The sequence below is a fragment of the Echiichthys vipera genome (assembly GCF_963691815.1).
Source record: "Echiichthys vipera genome assembly, chromosome: 1".
Taxonomy (NCBI): domain Eukaryota; kingdom Metazoa; phylum Chordata; class Actinopteri; order Perciformes; family Trachinidae; genus Echiichthys; species Echiichthys vipera.
This window is the reverse complement of record NC_139826.1, coordinates 37243001-37261119: the sequence shown is the minus strand read 5'-3', so window position 1 is coordinate 37261119 and position 18119 is coordinate 37243001. Positions and strand designations below refer to the sequence as shown.

The 18119-nt window shown below is 43.6% G+C and overlaps 2 protein-coding genes across 3 annotated transcripts; both read right to left on the bottom strand.

The window, feature by feature from the left end:
- Positions 1-1212: 1212 nt before the first annotated feature.
- aph1b (APH1B gamma secretase subunit) lies at positions 1213-10453 on the bottom strand. Of its 2 annotated transcripts, XR_014593154.1 has the most exons (7): positions 10158-10453; positions 6533-6703; positions 5120-5193; positions 4902-5024; positions 4560-4687; positions 1707-3431; positions 1213-1672 (listed from the first exon to the last, which is right to left on the bottom strand). XR_014593154.1 is itself a non-coding variant. In XM_083911545.1 (6 exons), exons 1-6 carry the CDS (start codon positions 10268-10270, stop codon positions 3264-3266), a joined length of 777 nt encoding a protein of 258 aa, XP_083767671.1. In that variant the 5' UTR covers positions 10271-10453; the 3' UTR covers positions 1213-3263. The 2 variants fall into 2 exon arrangements, 1 of the variants encoding a protein (XP_083767671.1); XM_083911545.1 differs by having other exon boundaries at positions 1213-3431.
- A 2491-nt stretch (positions 10454-12944) lies between these two features.
- Positions 12945-16410, bottom strand: LOC310951354 (troponin I, fast skeletal muscle-like). The gene is made up of 6 exons (XM_083919549.1): positions 16385-16410; positions 16255-16291; positions 14849-14977; positions 13534-13623; positions 13213-13389; positions 12945-13057 (listed from the first exon to the last, which is right to left on the bottom strand). The coding sequence occupies exons 1-6, from the start codon at positions 16390-16392 to the stop codon at positions 12971-12973; spliced, it is 528 nt and encodes a 175-aa protein (XP_083775675.1). The 5' UTR covers positions 16393-16410; the 3' UTR covers positions 12945-12970.
- Between the last annotated feature and the right edge of the window lie 1709 nt (positions 16411-18119).

Here is an 18119-nt window from a genome sequence, read left to right as displayed (position 1 = left end):
ATAAGGATAATTGTTTCTATATGAATTATGATGAATATTGGATAAAGGAGTAGGAATGAGAGCAAACTCCTTCTCCTTTTCAAACATGTAATATTTAAATGTGTGTTGCATGTATATTGGGTTATATTCTATATATTACTTGTTTATTGAATATATTCAGGTTAGGTTTTTTTCCTATGATGCTTTAAAAAGTAAATATATATACATTTCTTTTTAACATGTTCGAAATAAAGAAATTTCATTTATTCAAACTGCATTTTTTACAACAAATGTGCTCCTGACAGTGGAATCAGACACTGTTAACCTGTAATAAGAACCTTTTAATGCAAATAGATGAAACCATGAAACCACCAGAACCTAAATAAATACTGTGAAACGTTGTTTTAGTCACAGCGCCCTGCACCGTTCGTCATTTAACGCATAACCGTGATGTCAACATTAACAGCAATAAACACAAACGACATGTGAGGCCGATGGGAATGTGTTTAGTTTTTTTTAAGTCACAAATCAAATGAATTGCTACGTAACTTTTGCTCTATTGTTTTGTGTGGTTTGACGGAGCTCTTTTCTTTCTCTGTTATAATTATTATTTGTCAGACGAGACTCCGACTGGCACCCCATTTCCTTAAACACATCAAACCCGCTACAAGAGGTTTACCTGCTGCTGTCTGTGGTGCTGCTGGATTATGTTGTGTTATTGTGGCAGGGGTTTCTATTATTTTGTCCACCTTGTTTGGATCAATGAGTGTGGATGAATGACCAGAAATGGAAGTGGAGAGTTCAACAGAACGACAAACTACATCCTCCAAAATGACCACAGTGGAATCGACTGCGGCCATTTTGGAGGATGTAGTTTGGAGGTCTACGTTAGTTTTAGGTGTGTGTGTGTGTGTGTGTGTGTGTGTGTGTGTGTGTGTGTGTGTGTGTGTGTGTGTGTGTGTGTGTGTGTGTGTGTGTGTGTGTGTGTGTGTGTGTGTGTGTGTGTGTGTGTGTGTGTGTGTGTGTGTGTGTGTGTGTGTGTGTGTGTGTGTGTGTGTGTGTGTGTGTGTGTGTGTGTGTGTGTGTGTGTGTGTGTGTGTGTGTGTGTGTGTGTGTGTGTGTGTGTGTGTGTGTGTGTGTGTGTGTGTGTGTGTGTGTGTGTGTGTGTGTGTGTGTGTGTGTGTGTGTGTGTGTGTGCGTGTACCTGAAAGACTGAGTCTGAATGCAAAAAGGTTCCAGTTCCGTCTTTAAATGGTTCATTAGTAGAAACGCGGCAGACTGTGATCTATACAAACTGTACAAGAAGATCAACAACAACAACAACAACAGAAATCAGGCGCAAAAGGAAAAACATTCATCCATCGGGATTTTCCGTTCACGTGAACTCCCGCGCTGCTCGTCTCTTGACAAATACAATAAAATAAAAAGGCAACAAAGAAACTGAACATTCAAAGATCACTGAGCAGAAAAAAAATCAATCATGATAGGGTTATGAATTTGTAGTTGTGATGTTTGTTGTTTGAACACAAGAGTGAGGATTAAAGTACGTAATCTATATAGAAGCTGAGAGGTTTGATTTTTTTTTATTCTCACAATTCTGATTCCAACCACAGCGACCGCGGGTAATCTGGGATCGGCTCAGACTCTCTAACTCTTCGTCTTCTCCTCCGGTTCAGTTTCTCTAATTCCTCGTCTTCTCCTCCGGTTCAGTTTCTCTCTCAGACGACATCGACACCTGTACGTTTTCATTTCAAACAGTGTGAGAACGACTTGAACGTGGACGTGTTGGTGGAGCGAGAACGCCCGAAGTAAGTGGGGACAACTTTAAGGGAAGATGGTGGAAAAAAAGGAAGAGCAGAAGTTCATTTGCTCGGACGTAAAAACAAAGCCCCCCCAGGACCCCGACAGGGAATGAATGATAAACAGACGGTTGCTTCCTTGGTTCCATCAGATGAAACGCCCGACGACGCGCAGCACGTTGTGGTAGGTAGGATGTATCTCACTTGTTTTGTTAAAACAAAAGTCATAAATAAATACGGCGTGTTTTAGAGAACATCAGTTTAAGATAAGAGTCTGTATAATAATGTTAGTTCAACGAGAGCAGAGACTTGATGATCCCTGCAGTTAAGTGTGGGAACAAAAGATATCGATATCAGTTCAGAGAGATGTAAAATAGACGGTGCGACACGATGCTGTGGTGGTTAGCACTGTCGCCTCACAGCGAGAAGGTTCCTGGTTTCAATCCCTCATCCCGGCTGGGGCCCTTCTGTGTGGAGTTTGCATGTTCTCCCCGTGTCTACTTGGATTTTCTCCGGCTTCCTCCCACAGTCCAAAAACAACAACACATGACTCTAAATTGCCCGTTGGTGTGAATGGTTGTCTGTCCCCGACAGGGTCAAGCGGTTAAAGATGAATTAATTATTATTAATAAAGTTCATTCTTGCGTTTTAAAGTGAAAACATATTTGTGTCGTGAAGCCGCAGTCTGAGCTAAACGCTTCTAGGAACAGAAAACAGTGGCACAATGACGGTTTTAGCGCATTTAGCCTCCAAATTAGCAACCGTTCGCTTTGATTATGACATAAATAATCAAGTGTGGAAACAAAAAACAACTACAGGAAGTGAGGTCTTAATCTCACGTCCTACAGAAGTAAATGAGCCCTCAGGGGAGCCCACTGGGGTTAAACACAGAGACAGCAGTCACGTTCCCTCTCAGCTTCTGTAAGTCCGGGTTCATTTCAAATCATCTTACACGGACTAAAGATCTCACGGTGGAAAAAGTTTAAAACGTCTCACTATCTACACACCGGGGAATTAAAAATGCATCGATATTTACACAAGGACCTTTGTTCCTAAATGATGAATCCAGCCTTTGAACAGAAGACAGCCGTCAGAAAAGCTGAAAGCATTTGGAATATGTACAAAGCGTAAAGAGCGTCGCGCCCTTGAAATACCTTCTGTAGGTTTGTTGTTTCTTTTGGAGCGTCGGGCGACAAACGGGGGGGGGGGGGGGGAGACTACGAGCCGGATATCAGATCTGTTGGTTTTTGTGTGAATCTCGTCGTCTGAACAAACTGAGCTGGAATCAAAATCATCTCTTTGTTCCTTTCCTTTGAGGAACTTTTACGTTTTTAGATTTAAGGTGATGAAATACCTCTGAGGTGAAACCGCAGCGTCACTGGCGGTTTACACTGCGTTCAGTGTGTGTGCGTGTGCGTGTGTGAGTGTGTGAACTCTGTGATCTTTGGATAGAGAGTCCCGCACACTGCCGCCTGGCGTGCTGCGTTATCTGGGCCGGTGGTTGGCGAGCAGGAAGTCCTTGTCTTTGCAGGTGAGGCAGAGCTTGAGGTTCCTGAGGGAGCCGCCGGCCGAGTAAAAGGCCCAGACGCCCATCAGGAACAAGATGACGTAGGTGGGAACCAGGCTGCCGACGTACTCGGGGTTCTGGAAGGTCTGCGGGAGGAGACAAGACAGATATCAACGTGAATACACAAAACAAATAACAACGTGTGGTTTGTGGTCTTCTTTCTGCATTTAAACGGACTTTGGGATGTTAATAGCAGAAAATCCAAGCACCTTTTCAAGCTTTTCAAGGTGCATTTTCAAACTTTTCCAGTGCATTACAGCTTTGGTAAAGTACATATATTTGCATGCAGTACACAAGTTTCTTATATACATAGAAGGTGCGTTTCCATTACGGTGACACGGTGGTTTGGTGGTCAGCACTGTCGCCTCAAAACAAGAGGTTCACACCCCGTCTGGGGCCCTTCTGTGTGGAGTTTGCATGTTGTCCCCGTGTCTGCGTGGGTTTTCTCCGGGTTCTCCGGTTTCCTCCCACAGTCCAAAGACGTGCAGGTGTTCGGTTCATTGATGACTCTAAATCACCCGTAGGTGTGAATGGTTGTCTGTCTCTGTTCGTCTCTATGTGTCCTGTGATAGACTGGCGTCCTGTCCAGGGCGGACCCCGCCTCACGCCCAATGTCAGCTGGGATCGGCTCCAGCCCCCCCCCCCCCCCCGACAGAATGAATGATAAACAAATTGCTGTTTCCTTGATTCCATCAGATGCTCAGCCGCTCGAGCTGCCGTTTGTTGGCCGTGTGGGAGAGCAGGGCCGTGTTCTCCCCTGAGAGAAGCTCGGTTGCTGTTTGGATGTAGCTCTCGGCAGATGTGCCGTGTGGTAGTTCAGACGCCAGGACAACGCGGCGAAGTAAAGTAGACACTTTTCCAGTGGTGTAGAAGAACGCAGCGCAGAAAATGATCCGGCACGCACATCTCTGCACGGGTTTGTTCAAATGAGTGCTGCAGTGGCCGGGTTGGATTCTGACCAGAGGCCCTTTGCTGCACACTGGCAAACGAAACCCGTTCAGGGTAAATCCCTCTGGGCGTTTTTTGTAATGGAAACACGGCGAGTGAACAGCCATTTGAGAGGGCGTGGCCTTCCGAGCGGCCACATTTTACCCTGATGGAAACGCGCCTATTCCATTTCTTCATCACATTAAATTCGATGTTATTCTGCGATAAATAAAAGGAATGGGACGACGCTCTGTGAGACAGTAAATCCAAGATACAAAGACACTCACCAGACAGGAGACGACGAGGTGGCTGATGACGACAGCAGCCACCGCCCACCAGCGCTGCTTCTCGCAGGCGTCGAAGAAGACGACGCCCCAGAACATGTGAAGCAGGATGATGGCCATGGTCATGAACGCTGAAACAGGAAAAGTGTTTGAGGATTCTGTAAACTCCCAACTAGGTTCTTCCTCGTCAGATTCACCCTATTGCCGCAACTCCTCCTCAGAGGAAAGAGCAGGTTTACAAAGTAAATACAAGCTTCATGACATCACGTCTCATCTGCGTTTGAGCGAGACAAAGACACGCGTGTCAACAAAAAGGCATGGCTGGATATATCTGTGAAGTGGTACCCGAGGACAGGAAGTAGTGCTGCGAGTCTCCGTGGATCCCGACCGTCCCCGGCCCCACGGAGTCCGCCAGGATGTTCACCACTGAGAACGCCCCGCTCATGAAGCCGAAGCCGAGGCCGGACACTGAGGCGAGACAAGACGGCGTGTTAATTCCACTGCATGGTCAAAATTAGCAGATAATAAACACTAAAGTGATGTGAAGTGCAGACTAACTGTACCGTAGGCCAGCTGTCGTATGGAGATCGGCATGGTTTCCTCCTGACTGAGAGTGAGGAGGCCTTCATTCGCCTTCCTGCAGGGAAAACACACACACACACACACACACACACATATGAACACACACATCAGTGTTGTAAAGAAAGAAAAGAAAGCATTCCTTTATTAGTCCCGCAAGAGGGAATTCAATTTTACACAAACAGGACCTATATACATGCATTATGCTCTAGCTCCTAGTTTCACCGTGTGCTCATAACAAGAACGTCAATAAGAATTATGTATGTCAGTTACAGGAAGACGATACCCGCTGCAACAATGAACCTTTAATAGAAAAAGACTAACTGTGGGAAACTGGAACAAACTGGAACAAACCGAAGCACCGGAGGGGTCAAAAACGCTGGGAAACCACAGGTCATGGTGTGATTATGATCACGGGAGAGTGTGGAAGCTTTTTTTTCTTATTCTACACAAAGTGTGAGACGACGTCGTTCAGTTTCCGAGTGACTTTGCGCCTTTGTTGGTGTCGGATTTCTGAGCTTTGACACGAAACTCCACTCGAGCTGCAGCAATCAATTTAAGGGCGCACTCACACTGTCCTTCCGCACCGTGCCCCGGGCTTTAGGGTACTTGTCCCCCCTCCCTCTCCCCCCGCGCCCCAGGCCGGTTTGAACTCACTACCTGGGCCTCGCGCAAATGCTTCTTGCTGCCTACACGTCATCACGCCGTAAAACGTCACACGCATTGACGACGTCATCGCGATGCACCGCTTTTTTTACAAATCTTTCCATAGACCTCAGAGTTTTTGTGCGTCTTGTCGACTGTTTTTGAATCTTTTCATCGACCAAATCTGCAGTAAACACTCCACCTCCACATCACACCAACGTGAACCTTTCACCGCCATTGTTGTTGTTGTTAAATGTCCGTGCAGGGATAGAAGGTCCCTCCTTCTATTTTCTATGTCCGAACAGGCGCACATAAATGATGTCAGAACCGCCATAGGCGTCGTGGTCATGCTCGTACACGTGCAAACGCGCTCTACAAAAGCCCACCTCTCTCTGACCGCAGTTATGCACGGAGCGGGTGCACTCACACTGGTCAAACGCACTAGGCTTTAGCTGAAGAACCGGTTTTGGCCCGGTGCGGAAGGACAGTGTGAGTGCGCCCTTAAGATACAAAAAAGATGTGAGGTGTCAAAAAAGGAAGACGGTCTCTTCTGGGGTGTTTTTATTTTGTACTTTCTGACAGAAGACACTAAAAATCAAATGAAAAGTGATTCTGTGCGAAAGTATGCAGCTCTACAATAAAGAATAGGAATCTGATATCAATCATTATGAAGGTAAATATAATCAGAGCGCGTGTGTCGGTGTTAGTACAGAGACCGTCACACAGCTGTGGACCCGATGGCAGCGACTCACTTCAGCAGTTTGTAGTAAGCGAAGCGGAAGGTTTCCTGCAGCAGGACGGACAGCACCACGCCGAAGATGAGGAGGCCTTTCTGCTGCGACGCGCTGTTCTTATCGCTGATCTGCACCGAGATGAACCACACCAGAGAGGCCAGCAGCAGAGACACCAGCCAGAAAAACGCTCTGACGGGAAAGAATAAACACATTCGCAGTTAGTTATGTCAACAACAAGAAAACAAACAACCTCAGAAACAGGCAGTCGTGACATTAATACGGTCATGGCACCTGATTCTGAACGTATTCCTCAGTTTAAATTCAGTCCCAAAACTACCATAACATTAATATTGACCGGTTTATGTTTTATTAACCTTAGAGTCTCAAAACAGATTCAAGTATGGGAAATGCCTCGATGAGGGCCCTTCTGTGTGGAGTTTGCATGTTGTCCCCGTGTCTGCGTGGGTTTTCTCCGGGTTCTCCGGTTTCCTCCCACAGTCCAAAGACGTGCAGGTGTTCGGTTCATTGATGACTCTAAATCACCCGTAGGTGTGAATGGTTGTCTGTCTCTGTTCGTCTCTATGTGTCCTGTGATAGACTGGCGTCCTGTCCAGGGTGGACCCCGCCTCACACCCGATGTCAGCTGGGATCGGCTCCAGCCCCCTCAGACCCTGATAGGGACACGCGGTTGAAGATGAATGATGAGTGAGTGATGTTTTATTAAGCCTTCCTTCAAGTCTCAGGAGCGTTGTTCCAAAACAGATTCAAGTATGGGAAATGCGTCTGATAATAGCCTAAATCATTATTATTGCAGGCAGCTGTAGCTCAGTGACAGAGTGGGTTGTCCTTCATTCGAGAGATCGCTGGTTCGTTCCCCTGGTCCACATGTCGAAGTGTCTTTGGGCAAGACACTGAACCCCAAATTGCTCCCCGTGCTGCGCATGGGTGTGTAAATGTGGTGTGAATGGTTACATTAGATTAGATGGTCTGTAGATGTCCACTGCCATCAGTGTGAATGTCTGTGTGAACGGGTGAATGTGACAAACACTGTGAAAGCGCCTTGAGTAGTCAGAAGACTAGAAAGGCGCTTTATAAGTACAAGTCCATTTACAATTAACCATTTAAAATGCTGGTGTCGGTAGCCTATGCACCAATCTGATACCACATGATTTGCCTCGAAAGAAATCTTTTATTTCTTTCATACGGTTATTTTACTAAACTTGCATTGTTCAGGAATGATTTGATTCTGTATGATCTCGGCGTTGTCTTAACTTTGATATTTACATATTTATTTATTTTTCTTACGTGTTGAAGTGAATCCCTTGTGCCCTCGCATTCGCTGTTGAAACGCATCAAAGAAAAACTCAATAAAAAGAATTCTGAAGGAACAGAAAAAGAACAAATTTAATCCTTGAAAGAAATCTACTTTTAAAGTAGTTGATTTCCGTCCTTTATTGTTTGACTGACTGACAAACTACATAATCCATCCGTTCATTCATTCTCTATACGTTTTTGTTTAACAAAGGGTTTAACCTGAGCCGGGTCATGCACACTGAAAGCAAAATCCAGAATAAACGGTATTATAAAAGATATTGTTTGACACACAGGTATGGGACCGGTACTGTGTGCAGTTATGAGAACACTGGTATGGGGCCGGTACTGTGTGTAGTTATCAGAACACTGGTATGGGACCGGTACTGTGTGCAGTTATCAGAATAGCTGTGAATGTGGATGCAGAGAGTCTAAACAAATAAAAGTAGGCTATTCCTACAGGGAATTCCTCCACTTTTGGACAGGCTTTACATCGATGATCCGGTAAAAAACCAGGCTGAAGTGTTCTTTACGGGCTTTCATAGTCACTGACATCATTATACGGCAGGTCACTGCGTTCAGCAGATCAGATAAACCTTTACTGATCCCAAGAGGAGAGACACGGTTACAGCAGCACAGGGAACGTCAAATAAATAAATAATAACAGTGGCGAGAGAGGTGTATAAAGAATATATCGTTAGAGATTTAATATATATATAATACACTGTGCAAAAATCAGTGCAACATATCAATATAATATAGTATAAAATGGTTTATTATCGTTATCTATTATGGTAGATATTGTATGGGTGTAGAAAAGGCAAGCTATAAAGAGTCACTTAATCACCATGGCAACTCCCAGACACTCTTTCACCAAGTAAAACGTACCGTGCTGGAGAGCTGTGTTAAGTTTAATAATTGAGCTACGGTCTAATTGATAGATTTGTTTGTGTTATTACACCCACTGCTAAATACTGACACTTTAGTGGCTCCCTTTTGTGTTTATTCTGGCCCGTCACAAACTTGGACAACACTTGTTTCCCTCCACTATAAGGGAACGCCCCACAGACTCTTCTTTGAAAGGACAACTAAAACAATGGCCTCTCCGGGAACCATCACCTTATCGTGGTGGAGAGGTTTGTGTGTCCGTTTGAACCTGAGGGCTGTGTTGTCTGGAGCCTAGTGCTCCTGGTAGAGTCTCCCAGGACATCGTGGTCTCAGGCGAGGGGCCGGACTAAGAATGGTTCACAAAGGCTCTATGGACAAACGAGGAAGAGAGACCCTGCCCAGAGGAAGCCGGGGGGCCCCATCTGGAGCCAGGCCCAGACGTAGGGCTCGCCGGCGAGCGCCTGATGGCCTGGTTTGTGACAGAGCCTGGCCAGGCACAGCCCGAAAAAGTGAGGTGGCACCTCCCTCCTCTCAATCCTGTGGACCCACCACTCGCATGAGGAACCACTGGGGTCGGGTGAGAAGTTCAGCATCCGTGAGGAACTCGGAGTAGAGCCGCTGCTTCTTTGCGTTGGAAGGAGCCAGTTGAGGTGGTTCAGGATCATCTGGTAAGGATGAACCCTGGGCGCCTCCCTAGGGAGGTGTTCCAGGCACGTCCAGCTGGTAAGGGGGCCTCGGGGAAGACCCAGGACCAGGTGGAGAGATTAGATCTCCACGCTGGCCTGGGAACGCCTCAGGATCCCCCAGTTAGAGCTGGTTAATGTTGCCCGGGAAAGGGAAGTTTGGGTATCCATATGTATATTCAATACAATGCAATTTTATTTGTAGCGCCAAATCATAACAAAAGTTATCTCAGGACACTTTACAGAGCAGGTAAAGACCACACTCTATGACTTATTTATGATTTAATTCCCAGTATACCCATACTACATAACCCATACATAATATATATTATATCATATATTGCATGTACATATACATTCGTATTTTATTTTACATCATCCTGCCACTGCACCTTAATATTCATGTATCTTGCTTTATCTAAGTGTCCATGTTCCCTTCTGTGTTTCTTCTTATTTCTTATACCCATATATTTTTATTTTACCTTTTTTTATTCTGTTGTATCGTATAATATTCAGTTATACCTGATAACTTCCCTTCGGGACTGAATAAAGCAATTACCTATCTATTGTATCCGTCTTTGTTTGAGTAGTAGGAAAGAAACTAGCAAGAAGCTATGTAGCTAAGTAAGCTAGTTAGCGGCTAGTTAGCTAGCTCACGTAAACACTGGGTTTTGTCTCCTTAAACACGACAGAATCACTTTGTTTTAACGTAAATAATGTTTCTGTCATTCAGAAGAGATGAATACAGATGGAGGTCTCACCCTGCGATAAGGAAAATGACCCTCAGCGGCTCTCTCGCGATAGTAAACAGGAAGAGAGAGACGGCCGGGCCGAAGGCGATGAAGGTGCAGCCGAAGAACACCGCCGCCGTCATGTCGCTGTCTCTTTGTGTCTTTGTCTCTTGAATCGGCGACAAACGGAGCGCCCTGTTGTCTTCTTCCTTTAAAGGAGACGTTTAATGAACGTTTGTCGCCGTTTCCGTCTTTAATGATGTCGTCCTGCCGCTGTGGTTCATGGATAAAGTTGGTGGTTTAGTTCCTGCTGCTGCTGCTGCCGCCGTCCACCAGCGCGTCACAGGTCTCATGACGTCACATGACCGGGGAAAAAACGTCTGCTGCGTTCACGTGGTGTGGAAAAAATCGGAAAAATTTGATCCCGACTAGAAAAATTCACGATTAATCGCTTTTCTTTGGGTTCCTGGAAGTTAACTCTGAATTTTATACCTTGAATTTTAACGGCTGAATTTAGCCTGTTGAATCCGAGCAAGTTGAAAATGTATTAGTTGAATTTTAACCATGTATTTTGAATTCAGTGTGAGAAATTCAATGGATTTAATTTCAAAATCCGATGACGCAGATTTCTTACCATCAACGTCGTCTCAAATCGAGCGATATGGATTATTTTAAGGGCCGATACCGATTCTTTTCTTTCATCAGTTTTAGCCGATGAGTGATACGGACGGATGATGTTCTTGAGCCGATATTTGGAGCCGATTCTACTTTTGCCCCCTCATTTAACATCCTAAAAATGACACAATGATGACAACGGATGTTACGAGTCTCAATTTAAAAAAAGGAACATTTATTGAACTTAGGGCGGCAGTAGCTCAGTCCATAGGTGACTTGGCTGGGAACCGTAGGGTCGCTGGTTCAAGTCCCTGTGTGGACCATATATGGAGCGTGGACTGGTGGCTGGAGAGGTGCCAGTTCATCTCCTGGGCACTGCCGAGGTGCTGTTGAGCAAGGCACCGAACCCCCAACTGCTCGGGAAGCTGTTCACTGGCAGCCCCCTCGCTCTGACATCTCTCCTTAATTGCATGTATAGGTCCTGTCTGTGCATGTGTGTATTTCGGGCCTGTGTGTGTAACATGTATAATAATAAGAGTGAAAATGTAATTTCCCCGTGTGGGATAAAAATAAAGTAATTCTTCTTCTTCTTCTTAACAAGGCATCCCCGGCAACACGGAGCTGCCTGTGGACGCCTGTCTGTAAATAATGTCGAGGAAAAACTATCGGCAAACGCAGCAGCCCGCATCGGCCAGTGCACGTAAAAAAACACAAATATCAGCCGGCCGATGTATCGGTCTATCAAACTGTTTTTTCAATCATGTACACCCTTTTAAATGTTTTTTTTTTTTTTCATCCAAGTACCTCTCCACTAGTGTAAACCAGTTTTGGTTACATTGCATTTTTTTTGCAGCTGTCTTTGGAATATTGAATTTAAAATGAGGTTTAGCAAACTTACATTAACACTTTTTTCCTGTAATTATCTTTAGGAATCCAGCATGACTGATGCTTTTTTTTAATGAGCACAGGCAGCTGTTACACAAAAAAAACACTAAACACACTTTAATTGACATTTTTAATCCAACATGCACGACAGACGGGCGCGCACGCACAACGCCTGATCAAATTTCTCATGTGAATAATAAATTCCCCCCTTTAGAAGAAGCCTTTAAAAAAGAACAATGAAAGATAAGCAGCCATTAAATCTGGTTCCCATCAAAATGCAGTAACTTCCATCAGCTCATGAACACAGAAATCGGAAGAACGACTGGGGAAATGGGAAAATCCGAGGAGCATTTGAATGCAGCATTCTTCTTCTTGTGTTTTATGTGAGGCTGTCGGTCACCAGCTGCAGCAGCGCCACCCTGATCTATACAGTCATCTCATTTTCGAGAGGGTTCTTCCATAAAAATAAACTCACACAGACACACACACACACACACACACACACACACACACACACACACACACACACACAAACCTGAAGTACACACTCTATTTGTAGACATTTTGCATCTTTTTGTTGTAGTTTTGCATCTATTTTTAGGCATTTTGCATCTTTTTGTGGTAGTTTTGCATCTATTTTTAGACATTTTGCATCCTTTTGTAGTGGTTTTGCATCTATTTTGAGTCATTTTGCATCTTTTTCTGGTGGTTTTGCATCTATTTTTAGTCATTTAGCATCTTTTTGTGGTGGTTTTGCATCTATTTGTAGTCATTTTGCATCTTTTTGTGGTGATTTTCCATCTATTTTTAGACATTTTGCATCTTTTTGTGGTGGTTTTCCATCTATTTGTAGTCATTTTGCATCTTTTTGTGGTGGTTTTCCATCTATTTGTAGTCATTTTGCATCTTTTTGTGGTGGTTTTCCATCTATTTGTAGTCATTTTACAGTGTGGTATTGAAAAAAATGTATTATTGCATTTTCAGTAGTAGAAAGTGATAATAAACCTGTGTATTTATATCAAATATATATTTTTTAAAATCGATATTAGCCCTAAGATTAATTGACACTCATATATCTGTCTATATTTATTTTTTTTACTGCATTTCATTTGAATTCCTTTTTAATCTTGCGTGACTTTACCTTCATAGTCCTGTGTTCTTTCAGCAGAGCATTTACAATCCGTGCTCTAGCCCCCAATTTTCTATTTCTTGATTTATCGCCATGAAACACACAAAGGCACCACGTGATTTATTTATTCAAACACATCAAACAACGAGACGGACTCACGTAAAACACAGAAATGAATGAAAGTGGTTAAAGGCAGAAACAAGCGGCCGGTGCTTTAAGCTTCTGTCTCGAACATCTTCTTCCTGCCGTCCATCCCGGCCTTGTCTTCGATCTTCTTCCTCCAGTCGCCCGTTTGCTTCTCCTGCAAAAACAAACACGTGCCAAGAGCAGCAGACGGCGTCAGAGCACTAATAATTAATGGTTATATGGTTATAAAAGTCTCTCCGCTGTTGGGTTTCTATGTTAAAGTTTGACTCCAGAGGTGAAACTAAGAGTAGACGGATGTATTTGTCCCACCTCCTCTTTCACCTCCTTCTTGACCTGCTTCAGGTTGGATCTCAGGTCCATGGACACTTTGTGTTTGGAGCCCAGGAGAGCGGCGAGCATGGCGTCCGCCGACATCCGCACCCTCTTGAGGGCCGGCTTCTTGAACTTCCCCTTCAGGTCCTGAACCATCAGCTTCAGGTCGTCGATCTACGGAGGAGACAGTTACTCTGGTGTTTGACAGTCAGCAGGAAAATGTCGGTGTGGGTGGATATGAACCATGAACACACAAAGCTGCGCGGCCTTTAGGCCCAGCTCCGGTTTGAACACCGTGGAGCTGTTGGTGAGACGTACCTCCTTGTTGGACTTCTTCACTTTGACGTCCATGTCGTATCGCTCCTCGTCCACCAAATCGATCTGCTTGTGAAGTTTCCGGCAAAGCTCCTGAATGTTTCAATGACGGGAAAACATTTTTATATACACGACACGTTACATAATTATGTTGCAAAGATAATTCTGTCACTTTCTGCTGCTTTCATTATTTAGTTTGACACAAAACAGGTCACACAAAGAAAAAATAAAGAAAATAATTCTTGTAGTTTTATATCTTCATGTGGTTGTTTTGCATCTATTTTTAGATATTTTGTATTTTGTGTGGTGATTTTGCATCTGTTTTTAGTCATTTTGCATCATTTCACGATAGTTTTGCATCTATTTTTAGTCATTTTTCATCTTTTTGTGGTGGTTTTGCATCTATTTTTAGTCATTTTGCATCTTTCTGTGGTGGTTTTGCATCTATTTTTAGTCATTTTGCATCTTTTTGTGGTAGTTTTGCATCTATTTTTAGTCATTTTACATCTTTTTGTGGTGGTTTTGCATCTATTTTTAGTCATTTTGCATCTTTCTGTGATTATTTTGCTTCTATTTTTAGACATTTTGCATCTTTTTGTGGTGGTTTTGCATCTATTTTTAGTCATTTTTTATCTTTTTGTGGTGATTTTGAAACAATTTTTGGACATTTTACATCTTTTTGTGGTGGTTTTGCATCTATTTTTAGTCATTTTGCGTTTCTATGTGGTCATTTTTGTCTCTGTGTGATTATTTTGCATCTATTTTCAGTCATTCATCATCTCTTTGTGGTAGTTTTGCATCCCTGTAGTCATGTTTTGTCTCTTTGTGGTCATTTGTGTCCATTTTGTGTATACTCGTGGTCACTCAGCAGCTCTCTGTGATCATTTTGTATGTTTCTTTTTCAACTTAATGCGCCCCTAGGCCTGTTCAGGAATCCATCCATGCGTCTGGGCCATGACCCAGTCTGGGACTGACTGCACCAGAGGACCCTTCATCACACTTGCAGGGCACTTTTGCCCCGGGTTATTTTCTCCTCCAGTGCAGAGAGAGAGACTGGATGTTCACCAAACTAAAATCAGAAGAAAATTCTGTTCTCTTGTTGTTTGTTTAAGTGTTCAACAGTAGGAGATCCCATGGGATTCTCATTTACCCACGAGGCACCAGTTTCTCTTGGGACCACAGCTTCTAAGTTTACTAAAAGATAAACATGTTTGTTAAAGTAACAGGGGCCGGTACAGTCACACGCTTATCTCTGCAGTCTCTACAGTCCCATAAACCTGCTAAGACTTGTTGCTCCAGGCCGGTGGAGGAGGTTTACCTGGAGCTCCTGCATGCAGCCCGGGATGGAGAGGGCGGGGCAGTTCTCCTCCATGTGCATCATCTTCTCCTTCTCGGCCTCCTCCGCCTCCTCTTCCAGCATCGCCACCCCGATCTGCAGCAGCAAACTCTGAGAGGGGGAGGAAGAGGAGAGAGGTCAAAGGGGTTCCCTGTGTACCCAGGAGTCGCCTCTCTGCAGACACACCCACTTTATGATGATACAGACATTTTAGGGCAAAGACATGCAGTTTTTTATGGAGTTATAATCATGCCAGAACCTCACACACACACACACACACACGTTTTACTCACACCCAACGATTCACAAACAAAGTGTGGTTTACATCATGCATACTTCCACACAAGGGAAGTTTGGGGTCCCCTGCTAAAGCTGCTGCCCCCGCGACCCAACCCCGGATAAGAGGCTGAAGATGAGATGAGATTAAGTTTTTATTCCTGATTTGTGACTCTCAGGACTCGACCCGGTGCTGAGCCGCGTCTCTAATTCCTCTAATTCCTCCTCATGTTTCCAGTTTTCAGACGATCTCCTTCTACGTGACATCTACTGTGGCCCTGCCGTCCCCCACCCTCACCCCTCTGGAAAAAGGGGGCGGTCCGTTTTAAAGCCTTCCCTATACTTTATATTCTTTTCTTTTCTTCTTTCTACTCTAAATGTTGTTTTTTATGGCTTAATATATCATCCATGTCCTGGTTCAACAAAGAAATATCATAAAACGATATATAGAAGTAAATTCTGATCCATTTCTTCACATTTAAAGGACAAAAAAATATGTATTTTGTTTTAAGGACGACCATTCGATCATTAAAAAGGGGCGACTGTGACTCAGTGACAGAGTGGGTCGTCCTCCATTCAAGAGATTGGCGGTTCGATCCCCAACTCCCCCGGTCCACATGTCGAAGTGTCCTTGGGCAAGACACTGAACCCTGAATTGCTCCCCGTGCTGCGCATGAGTGTCTAAATGTGGTGTGAATGGTTACATTAGATGGTCTGTAGATGTCCACTGCCATCAGTGTGAATGTGACAAACACTGTGAAAGCACCTTGAGTAGTCAGAAGACCAGAAAGGCGCTATAGAAGTAGTCCATTTACCATAAAATCACGTTTTTTTATGTCATAGTAAGAGTGTACGTCTCAAACATACCGTTGATTATAATATTTAAAACAATAGTTCTTATAAAGTTCACTCCACTCTCACCCTACACACTTAAATCCAGCTTCTGTGTGCAAACAAACTGTCGTATATATTCACGTACCGTGCAGTTATACTGTAATGTTTCCATATTTCCCCATTAAACAACTGTTTTTACAGCAGGTAACGGCACTAGTGAACGTATGATTGTGAGGATTTGAAACACACTTTGAAGACCCAACACCATCTTACTCTACCTTGAGATGATTCCTGCGGCTCAACGACATCTTCTTCCTTCAGAGAAACAGAAAAAGAAAGAAGAGTTTAGGTTTATGAAGAGTTGTTCTGGGACTTTTGTAGATGAAGAAAGTTCAGATCAGGACTCACTCCGCCATCCTGACCGCAGCTGACTCCTGACAGATGAGAGGAAACCGCACACAAAGGCTCTCTGCTCTCTTTATAGGTGTTGGTTCAGTGTGTGTGTGTGTGTGTGTGTGTGTGTGTGTGCGTGTGTGTGTGTGTGTGTGTGTGTGTGCGTGTGTGATGGACCAGTTGTCCTCAGAAGCTGTCGGTTGAATTCCAGGCCGAGGGGTCATGGCGGCGGCAGCTGAGCCTGAAACAAACACTTGAGGAATTTTCTTGTGGAAGCGTCTTTAGACTCTGACTCGACGCGGATTCACTTCGGCTTTTTTAGGTTTGACGTATTTCTCTTTGTGCATCACGGCCGGATGTATTTTTTTTCCTCCATTGTTGTAAAAACACATCAATGCCGCCCAAAAAAACACCCGTAAACACAAACATACTCTGATCCAACGGGCCCCTGGGCCCAGGGACAAGACACCCAAATACAGACACTCAACTTTTAGTCATTTTGTTTCTCTTTGTGGTCATTTTACGTCCATTTTTAGCTGTTTTACACGTCCATTTGATTGTTTTGGATAGATTTTTATTCATTTTAAATCTTTTTGTGGTGTTTTTGCATCTATTTTTAGTCATTTAAAATTTTTTTGTGGTGTTTTTGCATCTATTTTTTACCAATTTGCAATTTTTTGGAGGGGTTTTGCATCTATTTGTGATATTTTTTCCTCTGTTTTTAGGCATTTTGCATCCTTTTGTAGTTTTTTTTTCATCTATTTTTTAGACACTTTTTCAGTTTTTGTGGTGGTTTGTCATCTATTTTTAGACATTTTTTCAGTTTTTGTGGTGGTTTGTCATCTATTTTTAGACATTTTGCATTTTCTTGGTGTGGTTTTGCATCTATTTTTAGTCAATTTGCGTATTTTCGTGGTTGTGGAACTATTTTTAGACATTTTGCAGTTCTAGGCCGGCGTTAAGTTTCTCTATCGATCTATTTTTAATCATTTTGTGTGTCTTTGTGGTAATTTTTTGTCTCTATGTGGTCGTTTTCTGTCTATTTTCAGTCATTTAGCATCTTTTAGGTGTAGTTTTGCATCTATTTTTAGTCACTAAGCTTATTTTTCGTGGTGGTTTTGGAACTATTTTTAGACATTTTAGGGTTCTGTGCCCGCGTTTCGTGTCTCTCTGTGGTCATTTTACATCTATTTTTAATCATTTGTGTGTCTTTGTGGTAATTTTTTGTCTCTATTTGGTCATTTTGTGTCTATTTTCAGTCATTTAGCATCTCTCCGTAGTCGTTTTGCACCCCTGCTGCGTGTCTCCTACAGAGGCGAGACACAGAAACAGGAAGTTACCATGAGATGAACCGCCTCGCTTCCATCTTTTTTCTCTGGTTGTGTAAGTGGAGGACTTGTTGAACCAGAACACCAAATGTGGATTAACAAACAAAACAAATGCACTGGTTCCTCCTGTGTGTTTGATAAAACTAAAGTCCCCAGATGATTGAGGAAAGGACTGAGCCTTCTTTTAAATGGGGAAACTATGATATTGTGCAAAGACGTCCTCAGTATCAGGACACAGCAGGGTCTTTAGATTTGTATACAAGTCTAACTGTTGTGTCTGTCATCATTCAGAGCAAAGGATAAATCACTGAACCCATGAAACAAAGTCTGATATTCATAAAGAAGCGATAAAAGCAGCCAACCCATGACGCACAGAGACAATGGGAGCTCAGTTTGTAAAGTGGAGAGAGATTTCTGTGCTG

Bases quoted from the DNA above. Each gene is read 5' to 3' on its own strand.
- LOC310951354 (XM_083919549.1), bottom strand. The intron at 13,624-14,848 runs GTAAACCTCCTC...TGAAACATTCAG, and splicing joins GCTGCATGCAGGAGCTCCAG to GAGCTTTGCCGGAAACTTCA. The intron at 13,058-13,212 runs GTGGGACAAATA...TTGTTTTTGCAG, and splicing joins AGAAGGAGGTGAAAGAGGAG to GAGAAGCAAACGGGCGACTG.
- aph1b (XM_083911545.1), bottom strand. From the start codon at position 10,270: ATGACGGCGGCGGTGTTCTTCGGCTGCACCTTCATCGCCTTCGGCCCG. The intron at 5,194-6,532 runs GTGAGTCGCTGC...TTTTCCCTGCAG, and splicing joins GCTTACTACAAACTGCTGAA to GAAGGCGAATGAAGGCCTCC. The intron at 4,688-4,901 runs GTACCACTTCAC...TTCCTGTTTCAG, and splicing joins GCACTACTTCCTGTCCTCGG to CGTTCATGACCATGGCCATC.